Consider the following 21,672-nt stretch of genomic DNA (forward strand, 5'->3'; position numbering starts at 1 on the left):
CCCCCGGGCTTTGCCAGTGCCCCTCACGCCTGCCCCCCAGCCCCTGCTAGCCCAGCCCTGAGCCCCCCCCACCCCTGAGCTCGGCTGATGTCCGAAGGCTCCCCAGTGCCAACCTTAGCCCTTGACTGGTGGGCGGTCGGGGGGGGGGCAGCCCTGAGCCAACCCCTTTGTGCCCGGGAAGCTGCAAGGGGGTCCCTGGATAACCAGACCCCCCCCCCGCCACCAGAGGTGGCTGCATCTCAGTGGTGGGCGAGTGCACCAGGATTAACAAACAGGACGCTCCGAGGGGCCCCCCCTGCGTCACCGGCAGCCGCGGGCCTGGCCGGGACCGGGACCGTTTCCTGGGCAAGTCGTAAACATTCCCCGTGGCGTCAGGCTCCCGGCTGGGGGGCTCGGCTCAGCCTGGGCTGACGCTGGGGACGTGAGGTACGCGGCTGCTCGGGCCACTGGGACGCCCCCCAGGGGCTGTGCACGCAGGACTCCCTCGCCCAGGCGTCCAGGTGCAGCCACCTCTGGGGTGGGGCTCAGCAGCCCTGAGCAGAGCCCAGCAACGGGGCGGGGGGCAGAATCCAGCTCTGAGGGGCAGCGGGGGAGGAGATGTCTGGAGGCGGAGTCACACCCAGTGGGCGGAGCTATGCAGTCGGCAATGAGCAGAGCCACCTGGCACGCGCCCCCGCCTGGCCAAGGTGGTAGAGCCCAAGGTGGGCTCCCCTCTTGAGGAGGTGGGGTTTGGGGTCAGGAGGCGGAGCCATGTGGTGGGTGGGAGGAGTCAGTCAAATGGGCGGGGTCACAGTGCACACAGGATCCGCCCCCTGGGGCTGCCAAGCCAATACCCAATCAATGGTGGAACAGAAAGCAGGACCTGCTAGTGAGGAGGCGGAGCAGCCATGTTGCACGAGGGGGCGGAGCCACACTCCTAGCCACGCCCATTCCCACGGTATCGACGTGTCCTCCACTGGCCTTCGACTCAGGCTGCCATGGCGCCCCCTGGCCCCGCCCCTCGGTTTGAATTAAAGCGACGGCGACCTGTTAATCCAGCGGGGGGGATCTCATCATTTTTAACTCAATGCCCGCCCCCCAAAACCCCCCCCCCCGAGGATTTTCGATCGAACCAACAACAAAACGAAACCTCGTTAAATAATTCTCTTCTTCTTTTTTAAATTACAAAAAATTCAAGATTTTCACCCAAAAACACTGAGGGAATTTACAAAAAAAATTATTAATAATAATAATAATAATAAGAGAAACTCCAAGTCCAAAACCCCCTAGTTCCCCCCCCATGAGCCCCCTGCCCGTTCTCTGCGGTGCGGGGGGGCAGTGAGTCCGTGTGTCTCGGCCTCGCCCCGCCGGCGCCCGGGCAATCAGCTGCACTTGCAGGAGCTGACGATCATGTTGGAGAGCTGCTCCACCTTGGGCTTGCGCCCCACGTAGTAGACGATGGGCAGGGGCGCCAGGGCCTGGGGGACGCAGCAGGGCGCGGCCGAGGCGCCCGGGTTGTGCTGGTTGTACAATGCCAGGACCTGCGGAGAAACAGCCCCGGTTCCGTATCTGTCCGGGGACAAGCTGGCCCCGGGGGTGGGGAGCGGGAGAGGGGGCCTGTCCCCCCGAGGGAGGGGGCCGGGCGCTTGGTGCTGGGCTCATGCCAGCCTGGAGGGGCCGGAGGGTGCCGGGGCGCCTGGATCCTGGGGAGGCCGATCCCACGCCGGGCTGGGGGGACGGGGCAGCAGTAGGTTGGGGGCAGCCGGCAGCTTGAGGTGAGCTGGGAGGGGCCGTCTGGCCCCAGAACCCCCACCAAGGTCCACACTGGGCTAATCAGCTCCCGACTGGGCTTCCCTGTCTGCCTACCCAGGCACCCTGGCTCCCAGCCCCCGCCCGGCTCTAACCACTAGACCCCACTCCCCTCCCAGAGCCAGGGAGAGAACCCAGGCGTCCTGGCTCCCAGCCCCCCTGCTCTAATCACTAGCTCCCCCTCCCCTCCCCTCCCAGAGCCAGGGAGAGAACCCAGGCGTCCTGGCTCCCAGCCCCACTGCTCTAACCACTAGCCCCCTCTCCCAGAACTGGGGACAGAACCCAGGCGTCCGGGCTCCCAGCCCCTCCCCCGGCACCCCCACCTTGCTGTACTGGGTGTCGGAGCTCCAGATGTAGGGGCAGGGGCCCATGCAGAAGTTGGCCATGTAGCCCTTGGGCTCGTGGATCCACTTCCACTGCAGGTCCTTGCGGAAGTCGATGTAGAGGGGCCGCACGCAGCAATTCTTCTCCTCCGTCCTGCCGGGGGCAGAGCCGTCAGGGCACCGCTACCACACAGCCAACCCAGGGGAGGCAGCCAGAGCCCAGAGAGAACCCAGGAGTCCTGGCTCCCAGCCCCCCTGCTCTCACCCCTAGACCCCACTGGCCTCCCAGAGCCGGGAGAGAACCCAGGAGTCCTGGCTCCCAGCCCCCCTGCTCTCACCCCTAGACCCCACTCCCTTCCCAGAGCCGCGCCCCCCCCCCAAAACAATACCCCCCGGCAGCATCCCCTCCCCGGAAGCCTGGGGGGCCCCCCGTCCGGGCCGCAGCTCACCCGAAGCAGTAGTCGGTGTCCAGCGCCCGGCGGTGGCGCGAGCTCTGCAGGTGGCTGGCGCGCTCCAGGGGCGTGGACATCACCAGCACGTAGGGCACCTTCTGGGCCGTGGAGGAGACGGTGCCCAGGTCCCCCCGCTTCTGGTCAAAGCCTTCAGGGAGCAGACACCCCGTTAGCGGCTTGCATATGGGGAGCTCCCCAAGCTCTGCCCCAGGGCGAGGGCACACTGGCTGGGAGAGGAGTGCTGGGGCACACACCTGGGGGGAACTGGAGGACGGACCCGTTGGCCCAGCCAGGGAGCCTGGCAGCTGGCAGGCAAGTCCTGGCCTGAGACTGGAACACGCCAGCCCAGGGCCTCAGGCCGATACCCAGGGACCAAGGGCAGCAGGGGCAGGGGAGGGGGCGTCTCCCTGTGCAGGAGGAAACTGAGGCACACAGGGAATTGCCTGGCTACCGCCCCCTGCTTTATCCACTAGACCCCACTCCCCTTCCAGAGCCGGGATAGAACCCAGGCGTCCTACCGTCTATGGTCACTTTCAGTTCCTCACAGGCGGCCTCGCAGGAGCAGTGAACGCTGAGTTTAAAGATCTCCAGCGGCTCTGAAACAGACGAACGGGGTGAGATTCCCGGCAGCACAACCAGTCCTCAATGTTTCACCTCCATGCACAAACCAGGAAATCCCCACCCCCCTCCCAAGGCGGGGCAGAGAACTCAGGAGTCCTGGCTCCCAGCCCCCCCTGCTCTAACCACTAGACCCCCCTCCCCTCCCAGAGCTGGGAGAGAACCCAGGAGTCCTGGCTCCCTGACGTCTCAGCTCTAACCCACCAGACCCCCTGCGCTGTGGCTGTTCTCTGCCCCCAGAGCCCACAGGAGGCACAGCACAAGTTAGAGCAGCCCGGAGGCAGCTCTACGTGACACTGGGAAACAACGGGGGCAGGGTAACCCCCCAGTGCAGGGACGGGGGACCTCGAGGGGATGGGGAAGGACAGGACACTGTGCCGGGTGCAGGCTGCAGGGGCCGCGGGGGGAGCTGGGTGCCCAGGAAGCAGCGGCGGACATGGTGTGCCCCGGATCGGGGCCCCCCTCACCTTGGCCACTCAGCCACTGGCGGACCACCTCGGTGACGTCGAAGGCCAGCCACTCCTCCTCGGGCGCCCGCCCCACGGCGCGACTGTCCAGGTACCGCCAGGACCTGTTCCCGTAGTGCTGGGGGGAGACGGGTGTGAGCCAGCGCACCAGGGGAGAGACGCCCGCCCTGGCCACCGTCTGCCCCACGGAGCCCCGCCTACCCCCAGCCTGCCCCACAGGCCCCACCCACCTGTTCTCCACCCTCCACCCACAACCCACTTCACCTCCTGTAGCCCCGCCCTCCCTGGTTTACCCCCACCAACAATCCACACTGCCCCACCCCATTCTTCTAACCCCGCCCTCTCTGGCCTAGCCCCGCCCATGCCATGTAGCCCCGCCCTCTCTGGCCTAGCCCCGCCCATATCATGTAGCCCCGCCCTCTCTGGCCTAGCCCCGCCCATATCATGTAGCCCCACCCTCTCTGGTCTAGCCCCGCCCACAACCCACACTGCCTCCCCGGCCCCGGGGGCCCAGCGCACCTGGTACAGCTCCACCCGCTGCTCCGTGCCCGGCTTCTGCAGCATGCGCAGCTCGGCCCGGTGCAGCAGGGCCTCGCTGCTGATCTGCGCCCGCACCTGCGAGGCGTTGAACAGGAAGAAGGTGCCATGGTAGGTCTTGCCCCAGTCCTTGTAGCTGTCTGCGGGGAGACAGGGCGTGAGCACGCAGCGCCGTGCCCCTCGCTCCCGACCCGCAGCCCTGGGCCCCCCCAGCGCTGCCGGTGCCCCTCACTCCCGACCCGCAGCCCCCTGCCAGCCCGGCCCTGGGCCCCCCGAGCCCTGCCGGTGCCCCTCACTCCCGACCCACAGCCCTGGGCCCCCCCAGCCCTGCCGGTGCCCCTCGCTCCCGACCTGCAGCCCTGGGCCCCCCCCACAGCGCTGCCGGTGCCCTTCACTCCCGACCCGCAGCCCTGGGCCCCCCCCACAGCGCTGCCGGTGCCCCTCACTCCCCACCCGCAGCCCCTGCCAGCCCGGCCCTGGGCCCCCCGAGCCCTGCCGGTGCCCCTCACTCCCGACCCGCAGCCCCTGCCAGCCCAGCCCTGGGCCCCCCCAGCCCTGCCGGTGCCCCTCACTCCCGACCCGCAGCCCTGGGCCCCCCCCACAGCGCTGCCGGTGCCCTTCACTCCCGACCCGCAGCCCCCTGCCAGCCCGGCCCTGGGCCCCCCGAGCCCTGCCGGTGCCCCTCACTCCCGACCCGCAGCCCTGGGCCCCCCCCACAGCGCTGCCGGTGCCCCTCACTCCTGACCCGCAGCCCTGGGCCCTTCCAGCGCTGCCGGTGCCCCTCACTCCCCACCCGCAGCCCCTGCCAGCCCGGCCCTGGGCCCCCCCAGCCCTGCCGGTGCCCCTCACTCCCGACCCGCAGCCCCCTTGGGCTCCTCCTTTAACCCTAAATACACCGGCCAGATCCTGCAGCGGGGGTGGGGCCGGGTTGTCACGAGGCTGCCCAAAGGGGTCGGAGGAGCCCAACGAAGGGGCCAAACCCCAGCGGCAGCTTCGAGCAGCTCAGCGTCAGTCAGACGAGTGCCCAGGGGAGGAAACACCAAGAAAGGTCTGGGATGGTCACAGCCTGAAACTGACCTATCCCCAGCCGGCTGAAAGCTTGGGCCCGATCCCGACCCCCCGTCCAGTGGAGCCAGGCCCACCCCAGAGGTGGCCGCATCTCTGCACCAGGCGAGGGGTCCCCGGATGAACTGCTCCCGCACCCCACCCCAGAGGTGGCTGCGTCCCCGCACTGGGACGGGGGGCCCCGTGTGTCGAGTCACGGTGCCTGTGGGGGGCAGGTCTCAGGGGCCCGCGGTTCCCAGATAATTCCAGCGCCGGTCTCAGCCCTGTGGCTCTGGCTGCATTATTCAGAGGCCCGTGACCTCGGCTCTTTGCAGCCCCCCCAGGACTCATGCCACAGCTCCCAGCTGCCCCCCCCTCCCCCCCGGCTCCTGTCCCCTTTGCGTGGAGGAAGCTGATAGGGGCTGGAGCCACCCGACCAATCGGATTTGAGTCTCATGGGAGGAGGCGGGGTTAACTGCCCATTCTGGCCATGCCCCCCACTCTGCCCCAGCCACCTGCTCATGGGAAGTGTTAACTCTGGAGCGGAGTGGTGGGGAGAACCGCCCACATGGGACTCAGCACCTGACGCCTCGTTACCACGGAGAACTAATCACCCCAGCGCTACGTGGCACGAACCCCCCGTGCTCAACAGCGGCCCACAGCTGATCGGACACGCCAGGCACCCCGGAACGGCCGGCTGGCGACTCTCAGGTGGTTTCTTGTTTTCCCCTTTTTGGCCCGGACGGCGAGTTTTCAGCCAACCGATGAAATCAAAATACAGCTGGGAGGGGAACCCCCCCCGACAGCGAGAAACGGGGCCACGGGACATCGGGGCAAACACACCATCCCCCCCCCCGGTCAGGGCTTTGCAGGGATCGCAGAGGGAATGTAACATGGGGGGGCTATTTTAAGCACCTGGCCATGATCCTCCCCAGCCATGTGCTCTGCTCTGTGCCCCCGCATATGCACCCGCCACATTCCCCTCATCTCTTGGCCTCATGCCCCCCCCATACACAGCCCCCCACAATGTCTACTCCAGGCGTCACTCTGCCTGGCCCCCCTACGCCCCCAGCACGTCCTCCCCTCCCCGGCCCTTTGCCTCTCCCTCTCCCCATGCCCCCCCCCCGCCACACCCTGCCACGCTCTGCCTCTCCCAGACACCCCCGGGATTTGTGCCGTTTCCTGCCCCCCCCCAACATCTTCCCCTCCCCCCAGGATCGTCCCATCCCCCCCACCCCCCGCCAGTGGCCCAGCTGGTGTTTTTACAGCGGGAAGAGGTTATTTTAAGCCATTTTCCCTTTGGCTCCAAGGGGCTTTTGACTCCGTCCATTCCCCCCCCCCCAGGTCTGGCCAGGCCGATCCCAGCGACCTCCGAGGCCCAAACAAACAGCACTCAGGGCGGGGGGGACGGACCCGTGCACTGGGGGGGCTATCAGGGATTAATGGGATTGGGGGGTTGATGGAGCAGGAAAGAGGAAAGCAAAGAGAAAAGAAAGTGATGGAGAAAAGGAAAGGAAAGAAAGAATGAAAAGTCGGAGCAAATGAAGAGGAATGAAAAAGGGGGAACCGACGGGGGAACGAATGCAAAGCTGGAAGGGAGGGAGGAAGGAAGGAAGGAAGGAAAGGAGGGAGGGAGGGATGCAGGGCAGGAAGGAGTGAGGAGCCAGGGAATGAGGAAGCTGCAGGGGGGCTGGGGGGTCTTAGTCCTGGAGCCATTTGACATGTTCCCCCCTCCAGCTAGGGGTGGGGTGGGGCTGGCACAGAGGGGCTGGCAAGGCGGACGGGGGCCACGGCTGGGGGGTGGCGGCACTGGGCTGGGACCCAGGAGAGCTGCATTTAATCCCCAGCTCTGCCCCGAGTGTCCATGGGTGAGTCCCTGGGCCCAGCTCCCAGCTGGGGCTCAAACCCCTGCCTGTCCCTGAGCTCGCCAGCACCTGGCACCGCTCTAACCACGGGACCCCCCCTCCTCTCCCAGAGCCAGGGAGAGAACCCAGGAGTCCTGGCTCCCAGCCCCCCCCCGCTCTAACCACTGGACCCCTCTCCCCTCCCAGAGCCAGGGAGAGAACCCAGGAGTTACAGCTGGGAGGCTGGGAGCCAGGATGCCTGGGTTCTTTCCCCGGCTCTGCCGCTGAGTGGCTGGCTAGGTGAGCGCCTTCCCCGCTCTGACCCTCACTTTCCCAGCATGTGCTGGAGGGGCAGGGGGTCAGGCCACGCTCAGCGCCAGACAGACCCGACAGGGCCTGGCTGGAAGGTGTCTAATCCCACCTGTCCTGTGCGGTGCAGATTTGAGGTCGGACCCCTGCCTTTGCCACGAGCCCCAGGGCCCACTGAGAACAGCTTGCCTGTGCCCATGAGATCCCCACCTACTTCAGGGTAAGTATTTGAGCCCCAATTTCACAGGCACTGGTGGGAAACTGAGGCACAGACCAGGTGAAGTGACCTGCCCAAGATCCCCCAGCAAATCAGTGGCAGAGCCAGGGATCGGTCCCAGGGGTCCTGGCTTCCAGGTCCCCTGCTCTAACCCCTAGACCCCACTCCCCTCTCAGGGATCCTCATCCTAAGGAATCCTCTGCCTTCCCAGGACTCAGTGCAGAGTCCCAGCCCGGCCAGAGGCAGAACCCAGGAGTCCGGGCCCCCGGACCCGCTGCCTCGCCCGGAGATACTGCCGTTGCCTTTATTGGCGGTTTCAGCGCTGGACACACCAACCCCTTCTCTGCCCCTCACCCCCCGCGGCCCTTCTGGCCAATCTGCAGTGCACACAAGCCAGGCCGACCCCTCCTCTGCCCCCTGCCCCAGCTCACCCCCAATGGGCCTCCGGGTCACTGTGGAGTGTGCACGGGCCAGGCTGACCCCTCCTCTGACCCCCCCCCCAGTGCGACGGGGCCCGGATCTCGCTCGGGGTCTGTGCAGCGCCCGGCGCGGTGGGGCCCTGGCTGGGGTTGAGGCTTCTGGGCCCTCACCTCCCATATCAACAATATCCCCAGGCCCTTCCTTGGGAGCACAGACGCTGGCATCCGACTCCGACTTGGCAAACGCATCCCTGTTATTGAAAGCCAAAAAGCACCCGTCTGCCAGGGCTGGATGGTGGAGCTGGGGGACGGGGGGGGGAACCCCTTTGCGTCTGTGGAAAGCCGCCCCTCCCATGGCTGAGCCCCCCCCCCCGGGGCCCGTGCAGCCAGCAGCCGACTGGGGCAGGCCCAGGCTGTAATGACGGGCGGGAAGTTCCGCGCTGAGCCACGGCCCCAGGGCTGGGCTGGGCCATTTCACCACCGCGGCGCGGGGAGACAAGACGCTCCAGGCCATGACAAGCTCCAGCAGAGGAACCAGACGCCTTCCCCTGAGCAAGCCGCTCCCGGGGCCAGAAATGGGATTTGGGGCAGGGCGGCAGCTGGGAACTGCTGATTCGGAGGCAGCCGAGTGGCTGGGCCTTGGGACTTGGGCAAGAAAAGAATTCGGGACGTAGCAATAGTCAGAGCGGGGGCCCGTCTACCCCGGTATCCCGTCTGCTGCAGCCGCTTCAGGGGAAGGCGCAAGGGACTTCCCCGGCTGGACGCAGACGGGATAACCTGCCCACCAGGGACTGGGGGTGACTGGCTGGTTCAGGCCCTGGCGCGTGGAGGCCTCTCACCCAGCCCAGATTCTCCGCTCCGTTTTAACCCTTGCTGTTCCCTCTCGGGATGGTCTCATTCTCTGCCGCAAAGCCCAGCTGGGCGCAACTCCCGGCCCCAAAGAGACCTAGTGGCAGTGAGTTCCACCAGCTAATCCTGCTTTGGGGGAGGGAACTTGGGACCGGAGAGGCCAATGGGGTCTCAGCTCCCCCACTCTGCAGGGGGAGGGGTTGAAGTCGCTTTAACCCTTTGCACTCTGCATTGTGGGAACCCGCCCAGCCCCAGTTACAGCAGCCTCAGGGCCGCTGTAATTCACGCTCTGCCCATGGGCCCTGGGGGGCAGGGAATAGCCACTTCGCAGTGGGCTCCGGCCATACCCCGATCCACCCCCTATGCTGGGGCTGGGAGCAGAGCCCGTACGCCCGCTCCACACCACCTCGGGGGGCCCCTGCGTGGTGGGGACTCTCAGGGGCTGATCCCACCCCAGAGGAACCCGAGCGTGATTGAGAACCAGGCCCCAGATCTCAGTTGGGGTCTGGGCAGCGCCCGGCACAAGGGGGCCCTGATCTCGGTTGGGGTCTGGGCAGCGCCCGGCATGACGGGGCCCTGATCTCGGTCAGGGGCTCTAAGCGCTCCCATCACACACATCATAAAGAGTAATTCTATGAAGCTGAAAGGATGGAAACATTCACAACAGATTAAAAGGACATTGTTTATCCACCCCACGGCTTTAGCCTGTGGAACTCACTGTCACTGGATCCCAGTGAGGCCGAGGGCTCAGCAGGATCCAGACAGGGTGGCACATTTATGTGGAGAACGAGCAGATCCAGATGGGGAGTGCTGCGGGTCAAGCTGAACCCAGCACAGCTATGGACACTCATGCTTCAGGGCATCCGCTGACCTTTAACCAGCAGGGTCAGGAAGGGACTTTCCCTGGGGAAAGGTTACCCATCGGTATCTAGTAGAGGCAGAATACCGGGGTAGATGGGCCCCTGCTCTGACCCAGACTGGCACTTCCTTGTGCTGCTAACTCTGCCTGGTAAGGACTCAGTGGCCACATCCAGCGCATGCCGGGCGCAGATCTCAGGGCCCTCAGCGGATGCTTCGCCCGCCCTAGGAGCGTTTGCGGTTCTCCCACCATGCAGAGATAGAACCCGAAACCCAGACACCTCAGTCCACGCCCCCCCCAGGAGCCCCTTCGGCACCGATGGACTGACACCAGGTGTCACCTGGGCCCTGTGAAGTCAAGGGACTTGCCTCGAGTCACGCAGGCGATCAGTGGCAGAACCAGAAATAGGACCCAGGAGTCCTGGCTTCCAGCTCCCCCCGCCCCCTAGACCCCACTCCCCTCCCACAGCTGGGGACAGAACCCAGGAGTCCTGGCTCCCAGGCCTAACCACTAGACCCCCCCCCCCATAACCACACACACACTAGACCCCACCCCACCCCCCTCCCAGAGCTGGGGACAGAACCCAGCGGTCCTGGCTCCCCCCCGCCCCGGACTCTCACCGTCTTTCACCGACAGCATGGAGAACTTGTGCACCTCCTTGGCGTAGTACTCGTCCTGGGGGCTCTCACGCAGCTTCGCCGCCTCCTGCTGGCGGGCCATGTCCCGCACCATGTCGCGGGTGCTGTTGTAAAGCGACATCACCTCCTCGGGCAGGCGGAGCAGGGCGGCGTCCCCCCCCTCCACCTGGGGGGGGCTGTCCAGCCGCAGCTTGCTGAGGATCTGCCCGCGGATGGCCTCGATCCGCTTCCTCTTCACCAGCTCCATGTTGATGGTCTTGCAGGTGGACAGGGCCTGGCTCGCCCAGAGCCGCACCAGGGCCAGCAGGAAGAGGAAGAGCGGCCCCATGGCCTGCCCCATGGCGGGGGGGCCCCTGCGGCGACAAGCAGTTTCCGGCCCGAGGCTGGGAAGTCGGCCTAGCGCCTGCCCCCGGGGATCCCGGCCCGCAGCAGCTGGAGGGAACCCCAGCGACGTCGCCGGCCGCCGGCCAGGTCCATGGGCCACGCTCCTCGGGCGAGACGGAGCCGCTCCGGGGCTCAGCCTGGCATCCGGCCCGGAGGGCGCATGGAAACGTAGGGCTGGCCGGGGGCCAGGCCAGCCGGACGGATTCCACCCGCTCCCCGCTTGGCTCCTCGGCGCTTGCTGGGACCTGCTGGCTCCCGCGAGCTGGGGCTGGAGGCTTTTAAAGGCTTTTGCCTCTGCCCAGCCCCAGCTCCACCCAGGAAACGAGCACGGGCGGGGGGACCCGGAGCCCGGCTCCGTGTTTCACTCCCACGCCTGGCGGGGCATGGCCAGTTCGAGGGAGCTCCCCTCGCCTTCCCCTCCCCCTCCCGCCCCCTTTCTGTCCCTTGCCCTCCGCCCCCCGCTTCCACACTCCCCCCTTCTGCCTCCTCCGGCTCCCTCCCCCCGACTTCTCTCCCTCCTCTCTTCCCTCGTCTCTCCTTCCTTCCTTCTTTCGGCCCGTCAACTTCCCCTTCTTGGCTGGCTTCTACATTCCAGCACTTCCCCTTCTCTTCTTCCCCAGCTGTCTCCTTCTCCATCCCTTCTTCACTCTCCTCCCCCCTTGCTGTCTCTTCCACCTCCGCCCCCTGCTCTGGGGGCCTGTCGTCTCCCAAGGGGAGCTGAGCCGCCCCCCCCTCGGGGTCAGATCAGTCCCCAGCCCCTCTGCTTGGGCAGCGACTGCCCGGGGGCACTGCGAGCGCCCCCGCCCCGTGTCGCCGACTCCCCCGACTTTGTCACGGGTCTCAGGATCGTTATCCTTTTCCTTAAAGCCCCAGCTCCCGGAGTCAAGGGGCGATGTGAGGATTTCAGCCTTTGTTCTTAAAGGAAAAGTTTGTTTCTAGCCCTCGCAGCTGTGGAGAAAGCTGCAAAATGTGGCCCCAGGGCACCCTCGAAATGCAGACGACAAACAAAAAGACCCCCCCCCTCCCCCGGGGAGTGTTACAGAATCTCGTGATTTTGGCGAGCCTGACTCGCGATCTTTGAATGTTTGGGGCTGGAGATGCTGGATGCGGGCTGCACGGCCGAGGGGGGATTGGGGCAAACAGAATTTACCCCTGTCTCCTCTGGGGCCTATGGCATTCACTCAGCTCCCTGCCGCGAGCCGCCCCCCCCCCCCACTCCGGTGCTGCCTTTTTGACCCCCCGCTCAAACCAGCCGTTGTCTCTTCGGAGCTGCTCAGCCTACACCCAGGTCCTGCCCCCCACGGCGCCGCCCAGCCAGGAACACCAGAAAACTGAGTTCACCCACTTCTTTTTTTACCACCGCCCCACTGCAGAAAGGTGGGGGGGCATCGGGAACTTTGCGGGCAGCAGACAGGGCCTGAGGGGGTGACAGTTGGAATGTGGACCCCAAGCCGGGCCCATCGGCCCCGATTCCTGGGGACCGACTCTGGCTAGGGGCTCTGCGACAGGACAGGGAGGCGGACCCCAGCACCCAGGCTCGGCCGGATCCGAGCTGCGGAAGGCCTAAAGCCAGATGGGGAAAAGGGGAGGAATTTAAATCCACCTGCTCCAAACTTCCAGCCCCCTCCCCGAACGCAAGGAGAATCCCCAATAGCTGTGGCCACTATAGAGCACATGCCATTCAGCCAGGAGCAAAGATCTCACCAGTTTCCCTCGGGGCAGCCTAGCGGTTCTCCGCTGGGGTGGGGAAGCTACTTTCCATTCAAACCCAGACCCAGACGTGTTTGTGCCGTGTAGCCCCAGCTCTGCTGCCCTCAGCAGGATGGAATGGGTATTGCATGGCTGGGTGTCAGATGCCCTGTACTGCGGGCAGTGATGAGGATTTTCTGTTAGCTCAGGGAGCAAGCATCCCTCTGCCTTTCAATCCCAAGCCCCCAGACATTATCAAACTCATCGTCACAAGCCTCCACCAGCCCATCACAAAGCAAGAGCCAAATGGGGAAACTGAGGCTTTCAGCAGGGCAGGGACTTCCCTAAGGTCACAGAGTGAACCCGTGGCCGAACTGGGAAAGGAACCCAGGAGTCTGGACTTTCAGCTCCAATCCTCCCTGGCTCTAACCACTAGACCCCACACCCCTCCCAGAGCCTGGGATAGAACCCAGGAGTCCTGGCTCCCAGCCCCGCCCCACCCCAACCACTAGACTCCACTCCCTTCCCCGAGCTGGAGAGAGAACCCAGGAGTCCTGGCCCCCCTCTGTGTACATTGACCTACCAAAGTCATGGAGCAATGGGCCTGGCCCCCTGGGGTACAGCCCCCTCCAGCAGCATTTTCCAGCCCCGGAGGGCTCCCCCCCCGCACCCCCACATTCCTGGGCCGGGGGGCTCCAGGTCACCCCAATGCTCCCTCCGTGTCTAGCCAGCAACTCCCAGCAGGCAAACGGGGACACCCCAAAACTGCTGCTCGGGCGCCCTCTGCTGGCAAGCGCCTGAATTGCAGCTTCTCTGAGCTCGGGGGAGCCCGAGCCCTGGGCCTGTCAACCTGGGTCAGCCAGACGGGGGGCCCCGGGGCCCCCAGTTTTAATCCCAGCTCCGATTTGCAGCACGGCCTCCGGCGAGTTCCTGCCCCACTTGGTGCCTCGGTTTCCCCTCCACCCATCTCCCAAAAGCGGGAGGAGAGGACAACCAATGGGATGCGGCTCTCAAAGGGCCTTGGGACTCTAGGGAGAGACACAGGCAGGATGCGGAATGAATGCAACAGGCCTCAGCTCAGCCCCTCCACCAGGGGGCATTATTCACCCCTTGTTCTAAACAGTCACGTTCCCCCCCTCCCCCCGGGGATGGAGAGAGAACCCAGGAGTCCTGACTGCCAGCTCCCCTGATCTTACCGCTAGCCCCTCCCTCCCCTCCCCTCCCAGAGAACCCAGGAGTCCGGCCTCCTGTCCGCTGGGCAGTGGATGAGCTGCGTCCCATCTGGAGGGCGAGCACAGCTCTTCCGAGGGACGCTGCCCCGTTAACGGGATTCGCCGCAGAGCCGGAGGATTAATGAGCCCTGGCTCAGTGGGGGGCCTTGGCAGCCAGGCCCCCGCATGGGCCCAGTGCCCAGGGCTGGGGTGAAAGCCGGACCCACCTGCCAGGAAGAGCTGGTGCTGGCACCGAGACTTCCGGGACAGCTCCCGCCAGCCCTTCCTGGAATTTCACCCCCAATTAGGCTAGGCGGAGGTAAGAGACGGGGGGGCCGTGAAGGTCAGTGGGCAGCGGAGCAGCAGCTGGCTGCAGGTGGGCACCGGCCTGGGGCCAAGTTGGCATCAGACACTGGCTCCAACAGGCCACAACCTGCACCAGTCAGCCAGGGAGCCCGCGGCCAGGGCTAGGAACAGCGGGGCGGGAGTCAGGACTCCTGGGTTCCCTACCCAAGCTGGTGCCCCTCACTCCTGACCTGCAGCCCCTGCTAGCCCAGCCCTGGGCCCCCCTCAGCTCAGCTGGTGCCCCTCACTCCCAGCCCACAGGCCCCTGCTAGCCCAGCCCTGGGCTCCTCCCCACCCTCACTCCTGACCCCCAGCCCCCCCCCAGACTAGCCCTGGGTGCCCCTCACTCCCGACCCGCAGCCCCCCCACTAGACTAGCCCTGGGCTCCCCCCTACCCCAGCTCTGCCGGTGCCCCTCACTCCCGACCCGCCGCCCCTGCTGGTCCAGCCCGGCCTGGCTCTCTCAGCCCCGATGAACTCAGGCTCCGAAGGGAGAACGCCAAGCAGCCGGATGGGGGGGCCCGGGCCCGTCTGTCACACTGGAGGGAGCCGGAGGGCGGCTGGGGGGGTATTAACTGGAGCAGACGTGGGCCCCATCCCAGCCAGGCTCAATCCAGGGACACACGTGGCTGGCATGGGCCAGGGGCGCCCTCTGCTGGGGCGACACTGGAACAGCACCAGCCACTGACCCCTTGGGGACACGGACAGGGGGCAAAGCGTGAGCTAGGCCCCCCCAACGGGCCGAGAGCCACCGGCCCCCCCGAGCTAGGGGGGAGCAGGAGACACTCATCCCCTCCCCGAGCTCCCGGGGATATCGTCGCCCTCCCGCTGGCTGTTCTCGGCCCACGGAGCGCGCCCACCCCGCTCGGCCCTTGTGGCAATGAGTTCCACGGGCTATGGCACTTCTGGGGGGCGGCGGGCTGGGGCAGGAACAAACGCCGTGCAGGGGTCTGGGGGCAATCGCTGATTATGTTTCTACCCCCCAATCAACGGGCCCCCCACCGTTCTGCAGCTACACCCCCATAATCCTTTGCTGTAGGGGTCACCATGGCAATCGGTGGGCGGGGGGGGGAGAAGAGAAACTCTCGGAAAAGCCGTTAGTGCAAAAGGATCTTTATATAAGGGGGGGTTGTTCAATGGGGAGCAGGGGAGAGAGACGGGGGAAGACGGGTGGGGGAGCTCTTTGGGGAGCAGGAGGCAGAGGGGACTCCCTCCCCCCGCCAGCCCCCAGCGCTCCCCATGGAGCCAGCGATGGGTCCAATTCCCACCGGCCCCCGGCGGCTCTGCGCCCTGCCCGCACAGCGCTGCCCCATGTTACAGAGGGCAGGGGGCACAGGGGCCAGCCCCAGGTCACCAGGGTCAATGGCAGAGCAGGGGAAAGAACCCAGAAGTCCTGCCCCCCCCATGAAACATAAACAGACTGAAACCAGCCCACCAGAGGGGAAAGAGCTCATGGCCCCTTCCCCCCCCCCGGGCCAGCCCAACTCCCCCCCCAGCCCCGTTCTTACAAAAGAGCCCCATCAAGCAGCTGAAATGTCCACACTGTTAAAGGGGGGAAGGCTTTGCGGTGACCCCCCTGGATCCAAGGGCTTCCCCAGCGCCCCCCCCCCGACCCTGCAGCAAGGGCAGGATCCGTGCAGACCCCTCGCACCCCACCCCGAGGCAGGGGGTCCATACAGCACCCAGCCTGCGATGGGGAACCTGCCTCCTCCCTAGAGCCCCGCCCCATGGCAGGGGGTCCGTACAGCACCCAGCCCACGGAGGGGGGCCTGCCCGCTCCCTAGAGCCCCGCCCCATGGCAGGGGGTCTGTACAGCACCCAGCCCACGGAGGGGGGCCTGCCTGCTCCCTAGAGCCCTGCCCCATGGCAGGGGGTCCGTACAGCACCCAGCCCATGGAGGGGGGCCTGCCCGCTCCCTAGAGCCCCGCCCCATGGCAGGGGGTCCGTACAGCACCCAGCCCACGGAGGGGGGCCTGCCCGCTCCCTAGAGCCCCGCCCCATGGCAGGGGGTCCGTACAGCACCCAGCCCACGGAGGGGGGCCTGCCCGCTCCCTAGAGCCCTGCCCCATGGCAGGGGGTCCGTACAGCACCCAGCCCACGGAGGGGGGCCTGCCTGCTCCCTAGAGCCCTGCCTGCAGCGGGGGGCCTGCCCGCTCCCTAGCACTCCACCCCGTAGCGGGCGAAGTGGCGCAGCACCACACCCAGCTCCAGGTGCACGGTGCCCGCGGCGGTGGTCTGCAGGCGGTACCGGTCAGCCCCCGTGTAGATCAGGTCGCTGTGCAGCAGCTGGGGCCCCCCGCCCACGAAGAGCTGGGAGAGCCGCTCCTGCCACGAGCCCAGGGGCTGCCAGGTGACGCAGGCCAGCGCGTGCCAGCCCGGGCTGCAGGGCACGTGGCAGACGCCGTAGCCGTAGAGCTCCCGGCGCCCGAAGGCGTCCTGGTGCCAGACCTGCACGTGCAGCTTGGGCCAGCCTGACGGCAAGAGAGAGGGGACCCGTCAGTGCCCAGCCCCCTCTGCAAGCCAGGTGCCCCCTGCCCCCCAAGCCAGCCAGTCCTGCCCTGGGGCCGGATGGGAGCGTTTATCCATCCTGGGGACACTTCTGCAGCCAAGGACACAAGGCGCTTCCAGAAGCAGGGGGATGTACGGCTGCACCTACCCCACCCGGGCTCTGCCCCCCACCCCAGACCCATCCCCAGCTCCGGCGGGGCTGAAGGGAGGGGAAGAAAAGCCCCGGGGGAGACGGACTGGAAAACAAACGGCCTCTGGTGTCTCACACAACTGGAGCCAAATTCCCTTCACTGAGAGAAACTAACTCACGCCTGGCCAGGGCTGCCACACACCCCCCGCCCGCCCGAGCCAGGGCTGCCTTCCCCATCCCTGTCCACACCCGAGCCAGAGCTGCCACGCACCCCCAACCCGCCCAAGCCAGGGCTGCCTTCCCCGTCTCTGCCCCACTTTGAGCCAGGGCTTCCTGCCCCCCACCCCCAAAGCTCCCGTCTGGAACCCGCAGCCTTCCCCGGATCTCCTGGGCCATCAGTCCAGGGAACACCGGGGCTGGAACCCGCGGAGGGAGGAACTTACCCTGCAGCCCCTTGGTGGCAAAGTGCACGTCGATGGGGTGGGACCAGTAGGCCACATCGTCCAGCTGGGGGTGATCCACCTGCGTCTGCCCCTCCCGCAGGCCGGACAGCAGCTTCCAGGCGCCACCTGGGGGGGGAAGCGCAGTCAGTGAGGGGGGCAGAGGCTTCAGGAAGGGAGCACATGAGAGCTGAGGAGAGAACCCAGGAGTCCTGGCTCCCAGCCCTCTCCCCCCCCCACCCGGCTCTAACCATCAGACCCCACTCCCCTCCCGAGCCAGGGAGAGAACCCAGGAGTCCTGGCTCCCAGCCCCCCTGCTCTAACCCAAAAGCTCAGGCTCTGGGCCTCTGCAGCCCTGTTGCCCCAGCCCACGAGCGGAGCCCCTCTTTCCCCCGGGCGGCCCGGGGCCCCGGCTGACCTGCGTGGATTCCCCACTTGCAGAAGAGGCTGCTGCGGGGGAAGCCGCTGGCTCCCACGATCTGCCCAATGAGGTGCACTTCGGCCATGATCCTGCAGCAGGGGGAGGACAAGGGGGGGGGGTTAGAAATAGATCCCAGGAGTCCGGGCTCCCAGCCCCCCCTGCTCTAACCACCAGCCCCCACCCAAGCCGGGGAGAACCCAGGAGTCCTGGCTCCCCCCACGAGCCGGGGAGAACCCAGGAGTCCTGGCTCCCAGAGCCAGGGAGAGAACCCAGGAGTCCGGGCTCCCAGCCCCCCCCCCGCTCTAACCACCAGCCCCCCCCGAGCCGGGGAGAACCCAGGAGTCCGGGCTCCCAGCCCCCCCCGCTCTAACCACCAGCCCCCCCCGAGCCGGGGAGAACCCAGGAGTCCTGGCTCCCGCCCCGAGCCGGGGAGAACCCAGGAGTCCTGGCTCCCAGCCCCCCCTGCTCGAACCATCAGCCCCCTCCCAGAGCCAGGGAGAGAACCCAGGAGTCCGGGCTCCCAGCCCCCCCCCGCTCTAACCACCAGCCCCCCCCCGAGCCGGGGAGAACCCAGGAGTCCTGCTCCCGGCCCTGCCCAGCGCGCGGCTCCGTGTTCCTGTGCGCTGCCGCCCAGCCCGCCCCAGAGGTGGCTGCATCGCCGGACACACCCCGCCCGGGGCTGGGGGGGGCGCGTGCTCGGGGCGTGCCGGGGGCGCGCACGGGGAGGCGGCGCGTACCCCCGCCTCAGCTCGCACCGGGGGGCGGGAGAGGAGAGGGGCCACCCCGCGCATGCGCACTGCGCGACGCCCGCCGTGCCCCGCCCTTCGCTGCCCGGGCGCCACGGACCCGCGAGCGACCCCCCGGCCCCGGCCTCGTCTCCAGCCGCCGCTCCCGCGCCCCGCCCGCCGCTGCCACGGCAACCGGGGAGGGCGGGGGCCCCAGCCCAGCGCCGCAGCCGGATTGGCGGGCGGATGAGGCACGTGACGGCGTTTGGGCGGAAGCCCCGCCCAGGAAGGCGGAAAGCGGGCGAGGGTGGCGGCCATCTTGAGCGCGGCAAATGACAGCCATCGTGAGGGCGGCGCCATGTTGGGTGGGTCATGGAAAGGAAGGGGGCGCCTCCACTGGGAGGGGCGAAGCCCTGCGGCAGCCATCTTGGGAAGGGCAGAGAGATTGACAGCTGGGGGGCGGGGCTGGGCATTGTGGGAGTGGCAGGGAGACCCTGGCCCAGCCAGCCCATAGCTGATGGGCGAGCTAGAGTGGGGGGGGAGGGGAACCCGCCCCCCGGCTGCTCCCCCTCCCCATCGCCCTGGCCCCACATGCACAGCGCTTCGCCCCAGGAAGCCGGACCCTCGACCGATCCCGGGCCCCCCGATGTGCCCCCCCCGATGTGGGACCAACAAACCTCCCCCCTCGGCCGCAGCCAGAGGCGAAATCCGACCCCCTGCCCCCCACCTGCCTCCCTGCCCTGCAGGGCCTTGGACTCATGTGGCTGGAGGAGAGACCGGGGGGGGTCACTCACGTGGGGGGGCCCCCTCTGGCTTTGTTAAATCAGCACAAGAACCGGAGACACAGGCGAGTTGGAGCCTGCAGAGCTCTAGGTCGCGGTGACATCTTGCGGCAGTGAGTTCCGCAGGCCCACCGTGCCGGAGAGAGCCAATTACAGGATAAGACACCCCCTCGGGGGCGGTCCCTCTTGACCTCAGGTGGGTGGCGATTGGCTCGTGCCTCAAAGTGGGCAGGGCTTATACCCACCGCTGATCAGTGAAAATTGATCGGCTTTTGCTCAGACCTCACATTCCTCCTCCAACCAATGAGGTGCATTGCCCAGGCCTGGGCACCCTCCCCTCAGCCACGTCCATAGGCCCAGGGCCATTTCGTTTGCTGGTGACCAGGAATAACCCTTCCCAGCTCAGGGACCCTCCGGGAACCATGGGGCCCTGCCCAGCCCCGGCTCCCTGCACGGGGCCCTATGACAGGGGCTGGAAACGCCTCTTCCAGCAGCCTGGTTTGCGTTTCCAGGTCCTGCCTAGCACCTGAAAGTGCTAGGGGGTGAACCACCTTGAGCAAGAGGGAAACTGAGGCGCAGAGAGAGATGGCACCTGCCCGAGGTCACAGTGGAAATAAGTGGCAGAACCAGGGAGAGAACCCAGGAGTCCAGGTTCCCAGCCCCCCTGCTCTAACCACGAGACCCTGCTCCCCTCCCATAGCCAGGGAGAGAACCCAGGAGTCCTGGCTCCCAGCCCCCCTGCTATAACCACTAGACCCCGCTCCCCTCCCATAGCCAGGGAGAGAACCCAGGAGTCCTGGCTCCCAGCCCCCCTGCTCTAACCACTAGACCCCGCTCCCCTCCCATAGCCAGGGAGAGAACCCAGGAGTCCTGGCTCCCAGCCCCCTGCTCTAACCACTGCTCCTCCCTGCCGCTCAGCCAGGCATCCCTGGGGCGCTTCGCTCTCCTGGCCCCGCGGGTTGACCCTTCGTGCCAGCATCGCGCGCCTGCCGGGCTATTTCCAGCTGCCCATGGCCAGCCCGCCCCCACCCCCCCAACTCCGAGCCGGGATTATTTCCTGCCTCTCGCAATTAAACTAAAACGCCAGAGTGCAGCGAAGACAACGGAGGCGCCTAATGCCCCCGCCCGCCTGCCCCCACCTCCATCTGCTTCCCTGCACAGAGAGCCTGCGAGCTGCCGTGGGAGGGGGCTGGGGGCTAGCGAGGGGGAGGGGGCAGCCGGCTGAGCCCTGGCCCATTTCCGCTCTGCATGAATCCCAGTTAGCCCAGTTCCCTTCCTGGTCTGGAGTCCTGGCCAGCCCCACCCTGGGGTGATGCCCAAGGCAGGACGGCCTACAGCGAAGGCCAGTTCGAACCCAGCCCAGGGCCTGCGTCCTGGCGTCAGGGGGTGGCTTGTCAGAGGGCATGGGATTGCTGGGGCTCAGAGACCCCCGGGGCCGGCCGGCTCCAGCGCGAGGCCCTCAGAGCAGGGAGCTCTGGCTGGGCTTTTCTCCGGAGAAAGGCTCAGGGACCAGCAGGGCTCGGGGGGAGCCCAGGGCCGGGCTGGCAGGGGGCTGCGGGTCGGGAGTGAGGGGCACCGGCAGGGCTGGGGGGGCAGGGGGGAGCCCAGGGCCGGGCTGGCAGGGGGCTGTGGGTCGGGAGTGAGGGGCACCAGCAGAGCTGGCTGGGGAGGCCCAGGGCCGGGCTGGCAGGGGGCTGCGGGTTGGGAGTGAGGGGCACCGGCAGGGCTGGGGGGGCCCAGGGCCGGGCTGGCAGGGGCTGCAGGTCGGGAGTGAGGGGCACTGGCAGGGCTGGGTAGCGAGGTCTATTAATAGCAGCTGTGATGCTGGTTTGGCAGCAGGACTCCTGGGTCCCTTGTGGCTGCTCCCGCCTCCGCGTGCGTGGGGAGGAGGCGGCGTGGGGGGGGGGGGCTGTTCGCACCCAGATCGGGGCCTTTCGATAACTCAGCACCCCATTGGCGGGAGGGAGACGGTTCCTTAGCCCCCCCCCGCGCTGCTTGGCCCCTTACTTTCAGCTCATGGATTCTCCTCCCCACCCCTCACGTACCCTCCCCTGCTCCCCGGGCACTTCATGGAGCTGGGGGGGGGTCACCAGCCCTCCTTTCCGGCTGGGGAGACTGGGGGACTGGAACCCTGGGGCCCCTGGGGCCCAGTCTAGGGTCCTGTCCACTAGGCCACGCTGCCAATCTTCCCCCTCCCGCCACCGTGGCCAGCTGAAGTCCCCCCGGGGGGGTCTGGCAGGGGGTTACGGGCCCCCAGAATGGATCAGACCAGCCATCCGTCACGCTGAGCCCCCCAGACACTATCCATCTGCCTCCCCTCTCCATGCACCCCCTGCCATGGGGGGTGGGGGCGGGGCCCAGCTGGGGGGGGCAGGCTGTGCAGTGGGCAGCCTACCCCAGACCCCCCCACCCCCAGCAGCTCGGCTGGGGGCCCCGGGGGCAGAACCTGCAGCTCGGGGGGGGGGACGCAGGGGGGGGGAATTGCTTGTGCCACCCCTCCCCCCCCACCTGTCTGTGAGCAGCTGGCTGGTGGCTGCCCAGCGCTGCGGGGGGGCGGGGGGAGGGTGACAGTTCCAGCAGATGGCAAAGGGGGGGAGGGGAGCTGGGGGGAGGTAAACGCAGAATGCGGGGGGGGGGGGGGGGGTGCTGAGCTCCATCCCTGGTCCACAGGGCT

The 21,672-nt window shown here is 67.2% G+C and overlaps 2 protein-coding genes across 5 annotated transcripts; both read right to left on the reverse strand.

Annotated features, from left to right (window-relative positions):
- Positions 1-1,133: 1,133 nt before the first annotated feature.
- TGFB1 (transforming growth factor beta 1) lies at positions 1,134-11,147 on the reverse strand. Its single transcript, XM_037884657.2, has 7 exons — positions 10,347-11,147; positions 4,168-4,325; positions 3,649-3,766; positions 3,082-3,159; positions 2,561-2,711; positions 2,112-2,265; positions 1,134-1,520 (listed from the first exon to the last, which is right to left on the reverse strand). Exons 1-7 carry the CDS (start codon positions 10,702-10,704, stop codon positions 1,362-1,364), a joined length of 1,176 nt encoding a protein of 391 aa, XP_037740585.1. The 5' UTR covers positions 10,705-11,147; the 3' UTR covers positions 1,134-1,361.
- A 3,942-nt stretch (positions 11,148-15,089) lies between these two features.
- On the reverse strand, positions 15,090-18,461 carry B9D2 (B9 domain containing 2). 4 transcript variants are annotated; one of them, XM_037884463.2, is made up of 4 exons: positions 18,338-18,461; positions 17,489-17,580; positions 17,074-17,199; positions 15,090-16,463 (listed from the first exon to the last, which is right to left on the reverse strand). In XM_037884463.2, exons 2-4 carry the CDS (start codon positions 17,574-17,576, stop codon positions 16,150-16,152), a joined length of 528 nt encoding a protein of 175 aa, XP_037740391.1. In that variant the 5' UTR covers positions 17,577-17,580; positions 18,338-18,461; the 3' UTR covers positions 15,090-16,149. The 4 variants fall into 4 exon arrangements, with proteins under 4 accessions (XP_037740391.1, XP_037740392.1, XP_043390446.1 ...); XM_037884464.2 differs by having other exon boundaries at positions 18,229-18,390; XM_043534511.1 differs by lacking the exon at positions 18,338-18,461 and adding an exon at positions 18,160-18,248.
- Between the last annotated feature and the right edge of the window lie 3,211 nt (positions 18,462-21,672).

The sequence above is a fragment of the Chelonia mydas genome, chromosome 23 (genome assembly GCF_015237465.2).
Source record: "Chelonia mydas isolate rCheMyd1 chromosome 23, rCheMyd1.pri.v2, whole genome shotgun sequence".
NCBI lineage: Eukaryota > Metazoa > Chordata > Testudines > Cheloniidae > Chelonia > Chelonia mydas.

What these genes read in the sequence shown, in the direction of transcription:
- TGFB1 (XM_037884657.2), bottom strand. Translation starts at nt 10,704, where the DNA reads ATGGGGCAGGCCATGGGGCCGCTCTTCCTCTTCCTGCTGGCCCTGGTG. An exon ending in CCAGTGGCTGAGTGGCCAAG is followed by an intron (nt 3,160 to 3,648) that starts GTGAGGGGGGCC and finishes CGTCTGTTTCAG; the next exon opens with AGCCGCTGGAGATCTTTAAA. An exon ending in CCGACACCCAGTACAGCAAG is followed by an intron (nt 1,521 to 2,111) that starts GTGGGGGTGCCG and finishes GTTTCTCCGCAG; the next exon opens with GTCCTGGCATTGTACAACCA.
- B9D2 (XM_037884463.2), bottom strand. Translation starts at nt 17,576, where the DNA reads ATGGCCGAAGTGCACCTCATTGGGCAGATCGTGGGAGCCAGCGGCTTC. An exon ending in CAAGTGGGGAATCCACGCAG is followed by an intron (nt 17,200 to 17,488) that starts GTCAGCCGGGGC and finishes TTCCCCCCCCAG; the next exon opens with GTGGCGCCTGGAAGCTGCTG. An exon ending in TGCCACCAAGGGGCTGCAGG is followed by an intron (nt 16,464 to 17,073) that starts GTAAGTTCCTCC and finishes TCTTGCCGTCAG; the next exon opens with GCTGGCCCAAGCTGCACGTG.